General features: G+C 23.9%; 2 protein-coding genes across 3 annotated transcripts in view; one reads left to right on the plus strand and one right to left on the minus strand.

Moving 5' to 3' along the window:
- Positions 1-3,283, minus strand: part of LOC126907954 (ABC transporter G family member 20-like) — a 6,990-nt gene extending 3,707 nt beyond the window's left edge. For both annotated transcript variants that reach the window (XM_050689699.1, XM_050689698.1), the window contains exons 1-5: positions 3,059-3,283; positions 2,815-2,992; positions 1,188-1,303; positions 1,053-1,123; positions 897-985 (exon numbers count right to left, since the gene is read on the minus strand). In XM_050689699.1, the coding sequence (XP_050545656.1) occupies positions 897-985; positions 1,053-1,123; positions 1,188-1,303; positions 2,815-2,992; positions 3,059-3,235 (631 nt within the window). In that variant the 5' untranslated portion in view covers positions 3,236-3,283. The remainder of the gene's footprint in view (positions 1-896; positions 986-1,052; positions 1,124-1,187; positions 1,304-2,814; positions 2,993-3,058) is intronic.
- Positions 1-8,987, plus strand: part of LOC126907942 (uncharacterized) — a 143,560-nt gene that overhangs the window by 127,235 nt on the left and 7,338 nt on the right. The gene's annotated exons all lie outside the window — the stretch shown is intronic.

Below are 8,987 nucleotides of genomic sequence, written 5' to 3' on the forward strand. Positions count from 1 at the left end.
ACATTATTCTTGAATTATTAACTATGTAATACTTTTTAAGTTCATCCCTTATGCCTGGTAAGGGTGTCAACTTTGTTTTTTTAAATGGTAACACATATTTTTAATTTAATAAAATGTTTGAGTTTTTAATTCAATAGTAAATGGCATTTGAATTTTTAATGAAATTTAATTTGTTTATTAGATATAAACATTTAAAGTTTCAAATTTTTGAGTTAATATATAGGTATAATACACAAGGAACTACAAATACAGGTAGCTAATTGATTTTTTATGATATCGATATTAGTAGGTACACAGCATTGTTATTATCAATGATAGTAAGGTACATTGTTGTGAGTTTATAAATACACTAACTAACAATACAAAAAGTATATCTAATGTTGGTTATAATTGATAATAAACATTTCGTGTCTGTGATAGCAATATCATGAAAAACCAATTAGCTACCTGTATTTGTAACATTTGTGTATTATACATGTATATTAACTCAAAAATTTTAAACTTTAAATGTTTATATCTAATAAACAAATAAAGTCATACTAAAAATTCAAATGACATTTACTATAAATTTAACACCCTTACATTATATTAAATTTAAAATATGTGTTCCCATTTAAAAAAACAAAGTTGACACCCTTACCAGGTATAAAGGGTGAACTTAAAAAGTATCACATAGTTGATAATTCAAGAATAATATGTAACTAATGATAATCAAAAAAAAAAAAAGTGTTAAATTATATTTATTATGTAAGTAATTGAGTGGGTTATGATAAAAAAATCACTCTGTATATTAATAAGAAAATTAATTTTGTCTAATATATTATTATGGATAAATAGGAAATACGAATAACCAAAAGAAGAAATATTAAAAATAATAAAATATTAGGAATATTTACCGGCCATATAAACACCATCAAGTAGTAATTCCGTTTTATCAGTCATCAATTCAGAGGAAGTAAGTGCGACGGCCAAAAAGAACACGATTCTGATATAAGATTAGTTAATATATAACATATAATTGTTTGTAATTACTATTTTGTTAAAATACATACGCTAAAATAACCCCGGGAGCGACATAATTCGAGAAATTGGCATCAGCTTTACCATATACTGGTTCATTGAACTTAGATAACAGTCAAAAATATTAATGTTTCAAATTTTTAATAAAAAATATGTTTAATGCATACTTGAATAGGAATATTAGCAAGTTTTGGATTTTCATCACAACTTTTTAGTATTTCTTGCCCAAAATCTTGGTACGCCAATAGTAAATTTCTATTTAACATCAAACCAATTTGCTTATCTATTAATAATTGTATTCATTAGTAACCATTAGAATACTTTATATACTTATTAAAATGTTATTGATCACTATAAATAATCTTGAGTTAATTAATTAATGTGAAATATTAAATTTTTATTTAAGATTAAAAGTACATTTAAAATATTAATTTAAAACTATAAAATATAAAAAATATTTAACTCAAAAATTTAAAAAGTTATTGATACGTATTTTGGGAAGTGTTACTATTATCAGTGCTAAATTACATAGTGATCGATTTATCATAAATCACTCGAGTACTTACAAAATAAATACAATATTGAAAAAAAAAATGTCTGAATTCTTTTAGTTTGCTTATATTTCTTTATTTATCAGGTAATAATTACTCTTTGGTATCATACCTTATAATTTATAGGGGTATCAACTTCATTTTTTTTTAATAGCATCATACATATTTATCTAATTTATAAAATAGAAAATAATCTAATTAAGAAAGTAATAGGTTGATAATAATGTTTGGACAAGTACTTTAAAAGTTATTCTCATTTTTATACTTAGGCTGGACTATGAAAACGACCGGGAAATGATTAACGATAAAAATAGCAGCACCCACTCCTCACCTCCAGTCATTTAATGAATTTGTTAATTACTTCTGATATAATAATCCAAAAGTTGTTATCGACCAATCATTTGCATCATTGTATTTATTTTGTGAGTAATCAAGTGGCTTTTGATAAACTGATCATTCTATATATTTTTTTCGAAATATTTTTTAATTTTAAATAAACTTAGCCACAAGTGATCAAATCTAATTACTTTAAATTGAAATTTAATTAAAGTAATAATATGTGGAGGATAGTTAAGGGCGTTGTGATGACGTCAGTTCTTATGCTTACTGTCTCTGGATAGATTCTCATATTACATTAAAATTTGTTGCATGACTTTTACAAACTGCTTTTTTATAATAATAACAGCATTAAAAAAATAATTGCCAAGTTATATATATACATAAAAAAAGTAATAATAATAAGAAAAATTGGCTACTTTAATACATTTGCAATTATATATAGATAACAATAAAAATCTGGTATTAACAATAAAATTGTAAGAATTAGTCTAAGGTACAATTATGAAAATAATGCATATAAATGTTCAGGAAACCAAAATAAATAACCAGTTAGCAAAGTTAAACCAAAAGAAATTATAATTATACTTCTAAATTTTAAAATATAGAAAAATACCTTTTAATTTTTATAATTTAAAAAAAGATATTATATTTTTATAAAATTCGAAAAAATAATTCCGTTGAGCGATAAAAGAATAAATCATTATTTTTATAATTAGATTTATGTTATAGACAAATTTTAATAATTTCCAGAAAATGCCAAGAGATATAATTTGATTACAAATTAAGTAATACTTCAAAATTAATAGACCCATCTAAAGACATTTTATTTCTAATTTTGCACAATTGCATTTTTTTGTGAAAAACATCAAATATAATCAATTATTTAATATGTAATATTTCTTACTTGACATATCACACCACGATTTAATTTCACTCTGTTCTAGAGTTTCATCATCTGTGATACGTCCTAATGCCATACGAGCAACTAAAGCTTCGGTAAAATTATCAGAAAAATAAAGTGCACTCCAGGCATTGCCATTTCGAACAGCATCTATAGCACTTCCAATGTCTTTGTAAAAATCCTTCAAGTAGACATTATTAAAAAAATAAAGTAATAAAATATGTTTTATATTTTAGCATTAACTTACTATAATAATAGTGTCTTTCGGCAATTTATTTAGAAACCTACATGAAAACTTCTTAAATGTACAATTACTGTAGACGGGACAATCTTTAGTTTCCCATTCCATCTCCTTGTTAACGACTGCTAAGTGCAAATTTTTCACTTCACTACCGAATGTCAAAAAAAACAATACAACTTGCATAGATGGCAGAGCAAAAACAAATATCAGCCATCTATATATAAAACAATATCAGTATGATTTAAATTAATTAAAAATTGTAAATAATTTTTTCCTCTTAGAATGCTTAGGAAATTTTATTTTAGAATGAAAAATTCTGATCCTTATATGAATTGATATCATATAAAATGTAAGTTCAAGGTAAAAATTTGTGCATTTTCTTAGTTATACGCTTGTATTTACAATTATGTNATGTAAGTTCAAGGTAAAAATTTGTGCATTTTCTTAGTTATACGCTTGTATTTACAATTATGTCACTTCACTCAATCATATTTACGTTAACAAAGAATAATCGATAAATAATATTTATAATACCAAGAAAAAAAATTCTTAATTATAATTTTTATCAATATAATATTTGTTCATTTATTTTACTTATGTGTCTTATAAAGGTCTAGTATAGCTGAATATTTTATATTTCTATTACCTGATATTTTATGAATATAGTTATTTCATCAATAATTTCATTAAAAGTCGTGAACTCACTTAAAAATAAGCCGATATATCAGAAATTTTTTATAGCTGATATTATATCAAATCGGACCATGCCCCATGTTCAGGGCTAGATTTAGGACTAGGCTAATTAGGCTATAGCCTAAGGATGCCACAACTTGAAGGGGCGGTGCGGCCAGCAAAACTCTTGATTTTAGCTTCGATGCGAAGCTGAGAAGGTATTGGTTTTACTATGATGCGTTTTTTTTTGTGTCTGTTACCACTTTTTCTCAGCTCTCACCGAACCGATTTCTTTCAACGATACGTCAAAAGATCACAAATCGTATCTATTCGAAGACATTACCCTCAAAAATTTTTCTTCAATTTTTTTTACTAAAAACTGCAGTAACTTTTTCAAAAGTGAACATATGAATATAATTTATATTATAATAAATAGACATCAAAGTTAATAAAAAATTACGATTTTTGCTATAACTTTTTGGAAAATGTATGGATAAGTAATTTTTTTTTTTTATAGATGATTGATGTCTTTACCTATCATTTGGTATATTTTTTTTGTAAATTTGACACTTAATCTGCCCACAGGGGGGGGATTTAAAATGACAACTTTTTCACAAAAAATTAACTTTTTCAACTTAACTTTTGAAAATGTTCCGGAAGGTCTGACACTTTTATATATATCTTAAATTAAAGTTAATGTAATGTACTTTAATTTGAAAAAAAAAAAATTTGACCTCTGGACTTGTCTTCATGGTGAAAACGGCTGCTGAATGCTATTTTTGTGTGAAAATTCTCGAGTTTATAATTTACATTTTTAACTTTATTATGTTATAACTTTTTGAAAAATATATGGATCAATACAATTTTTTATGAGAAATAATATTTTTTAATAATCTCTTTTTCATTTGACATACTATATCTTAATCAGGATATTAATAGGGAACTAGCAGATCGTGTAGCTTTTGGAATAATACACCAATTTTTTAAAATTAAACACTATCTAAAGATTTGCATCGAAGCGTTTTTTTTTTATAGTGATTTTAATCACTATCAGATATCATTATACTTGATCCAACTATGTCACGTTACCACTGTGCCGCGACCCACCTGTACTGGGTTTTTTTTTTTAGAAATAATTCCTTTCTGCGAATTTAATTTTCCATCTACTAGAATTAATGTAGTTATTTTGGTAAATTAGTTGCTCACTGTTGTAAAATTATAAAAATAGCATGGAATATATTCTATAATATATATATATAATATGATTGGGCAGGGTAGCTACGGCACGACGGTATACATTATCTAAAATAATAATCGGCGACGGCGGTCGCATAAATTGTATCGAGCAACCAAATCAAGGAAACGCCAAACGTATTATTAATTAATGTTTCTTATTTTTATAACGGTGCACATTTTTGTTGTTTACATTAGTAAGTTGACAATTGTATTTACTAAATTAACCGTTTATTAACAGAATACAAATATAATTATTATTTTTTATTATTATTCATTAATTATAATATATGCACGATTGATTTTTTTATCATCATAATTTAAACTACAAAATTTCAATACATAATTTTTTTACGTTGACTTTTAAATACTTTTAAAGTAACTGTACATTATACATTAGAAAATACAAATTTTTAAGTAAATTGGAAAGGGGTGATTAGCTCAGCTCTCATTCTATCTGTGTTCTAAGAAGTAGGCGTTTGTTCCTTATTAGCCTAGGGGCCCTTTTCGGGTAATTCCGGCTCTTCCCATTTTAAATAATGTTATTATTTGCGGCAGCAAATGTACTGTTATTGTATTTTCAAATGCATTTTTATAATTAACTAAGACAAGTAACACCTTTATTGAGAAATACGGATATGTTGGATGAGAATATTTTTTTAATGAAATATAAACTAAATAACGGGTTTTTCATAATTAAGCCCAATCAAATTTTAAAATCTATGAAATGAAATATAAAAACGTCAATAATTATAATAATAAAATGAATTTTAATTTATTATTATCAAAATTAGTTAATTTCTATCATTAAAAAATATTAATCTTAAAAAAACTAATACAACCAGTATTTCTCAGAATTGTTAATTAAATTTTAACATAACAAATTTTTTATTAAAAAATATTCTATCTATCAAATATAGATAAAAGCCGCTCATTTCACATACAATTTATCCCCATAAAATAACAACAAAACTATTTAAAAAAAAAATTTCTAAAAAAGTGGCCATATGATTTTTTTTTTTTTATACAATTTTTACATAAATAAATATTTATTTTTTAACTTTTATGCTAGTTTGGAAGATGGAGTTTTATAATGAAAAAATCATATTTTAATATATTACATCAAAAATTGACTAAAACTAATTACACGTCACTTATTAACTCCTTAAAAGGGGATATAATAAAACAAATAGAATTTAGAAACCTCAAGAACATATTATAAAAACACCTTTTTTTTAATTCAGGAGTAGAAATTTTTACTTTTTTTGACTACTTGTCTTGCTACAATTGCATATTAGAACACTGTGCGAACTAAATGTACTGATAATTTAGACTGGGGAAAATATTGCTATAGTCCTAAAGATGCTACGGTTATTTTATTTTATATTATCTACTTTCTTGAAACTTAAAACAATACTCTCGCAGTGTTTCTAATTATAGCATAGTCCACATACTCGTAGCTATCTACACCATCCGTATTTCATACATCTGTCAATGTAGAGAGTATTACCTATACCACTTAATTATAATCTTAATTATAATATTAAAATTAACTTACCTATTATTAACCATCATATAAAATACAACCGAAATCACAATGGTATAATTTAACAAAAAATAACGAAACTCATCACATTACAGTTATTAATTCCTAATTCATACATCTCAAAATGATGAAATACCAAAGACAGTCTCGACTACCCCCAATATCAAAATAATGTTATTTAAAACAATTCAGTAGTAGAAAAAATTAACTCTCTTTTTGTTAAGGTTAACAGTAACAAATAAAGTTTAAAATACATCAATATTACTATGCATACAGTATTAATAACGATTTATCTCTCATCTCTCCGAAAATCTGGTTACTTGAATATTCTTTTTACATCCGCTTCAATTACATTAAATCTGTAGGTAAATATTATTAACTTAACTCCTTATAATGTTTAACAGAATTGTTGATTGTTTTATACATGTATAGTTTAACATTGTTCATAGTATTTATATGTATACATATCATTTTCATAAAAATTAATATATCTACTATTTTTTCCTTCTACAAATTGTGTTAATTTTATTATACTTAACAGAGACAAATAACATAAGCTTTAATTTTTCTCCTTATAAACTATTTGAAAATTGTCAATAACTATAATATTATCATTTTTAATATTTTTGCAGTCAAATTAATATAGAATGAGTTAGAATAATTATTTTCAAGATTATATTTAAAAATTGTTAAAGCCAGAAAGTAACAAAATATGTATTATAGATCAAAATTATTCGATTTTTCATATCTCCCTGCTCACAAAATGTAAGTCATTCGAGTATACAAGAAATCTTTAGTGTAATAAGTGTGATTACCTAACTCTACATGTGTTATTTCTATTTTTAGATTTTTGGTTATTACAAATATTAGCTTAAATATAGGTTTATTTTTTTTACACAAGCCACACAATTTTTCAAACTTTATATTTTTATTGAAAACATTTATTTTTAACTAAATAAATGAATAAAGTTATTTATTAAAATGAATTAAGTATAATTATTGATTATTTACACTAATAATCAATAAAATAAAAAGAAACTGATATCCACGAATATAATTTTCTATGGTCATAGTTATTAACCAAAATATTTAGTTTTATTGATAAAGTGCTCATAAGTTTGATTGATTTGCACGTAAGCTAAAAGAAGATATGAAATAAGAAATTTTACTTTACAAAAATACTACATGACCTTGGCTAATACATTACAAATAATACTTATTAAAATTATTATATTGTTAATAACTATGTCTTATTAATAAACTTAAAGATTATTATTGTACTCTATTGAGAAATATTTTTTCTGTACTAATATAACATATTCTTATCTGTTGAAGTACATAGTTAAGTTCAATAAGCATAATTTTTTTTCAATACTATTTCTTATAAAATAGTTGTTTTTAAAATGGCACATTTTTTTGTGTTCATAATAAAATGGAGTTATACAATACAAACCCCAGAACTGAATACATGTAAAGCAATTTACGTTTTTTTTTTTTTAGCACATTTTGTTTTTAACACACAATAGTTGCCAATTAGTAATCAATTATTTATACTACTTTAAATTTTTCCATAACGTAGATTTTGTAATTAACTCTACTTATAAATTTGCTATATTGGAAAAACATATTTTTTTATGTATAATAAAGTTCTGTAGAATATTTATTAAATGATGTTTCCATTTATCCAGTTTTTATTTTTAGACCATCTTATACATATCTTTTTAATGTGTTGTCATAAAATAAAATTACATATACATGTAATTTTGATTGATAAAATTGAATCACACCAATTAAGGAGTATTAAGCTTCATATATGTAAAAAAAAACCTGTATTTATAATAGAATAAATCATGTGAAATTATATCTATTATCTTGTACATATATATGCATTTTCCTTCACAACATATAACATTCAATGAAAATCTACGAAACTACAGCATTTTTAGCACACAAAATTGAAGAAAAATTTTTTAATCTCGGTATTTAAAATGAAAATGCTAAACTATAAATTAGAATTCTTAAAAAGTACATCATATATTAATACATGTTATACACATCATCTAATTCGCACTCAGTAAACCCTATTTTTAAGAAAAGTTTTAATTCTTCTTCTTTTTCCTTGCCTTAGTCCCAACAACTTGGAGTCAGCCAAAAGAAAAGTTTTAATTATTTTTTAAATTTATCATCTTATAAGCCTGGCTATGGGCTTAAAAATATATAATAACTGATAATTATAGAAACTTAATATGTCACTAACAGAGACAAAAAAAAAATTATTAGTTTAAGAGAAAATGAGTGGTTTGCATTAAAATAACCACTTAATATACACACTGACAATTAATTTAAGATTTTCGAAAAATAAATTTCATTTTATGTTTTAGTTTAAAATTAAGTAAAAATTATTTTTAATGATTTTTTGATTTCTAAGAGTTTAAAAATTATTAAAAAATTGTTTAATGTATATACCCGGATTTTATATTTAAT

This window comes from Daktulosphaira vitifoliae, unplaced genomic scaffold, assembly GCF_025091365.1.
Source record: "Daktulosphaira vitifoliae isolate Bord-2020 unplaced genomic scaffold, ASM2509136v1 Scaffold_5, whole genome shotgun sequence".
In the NCBI taxonomy this organism is placed as follows: domain Eukaryota; kingdom Metazoa; phylum Arthropoda; class Insecta; order Hemiptera; family Phylloxeridae; genus Daktulosphaira; species Daktulosphaira vitifoliae.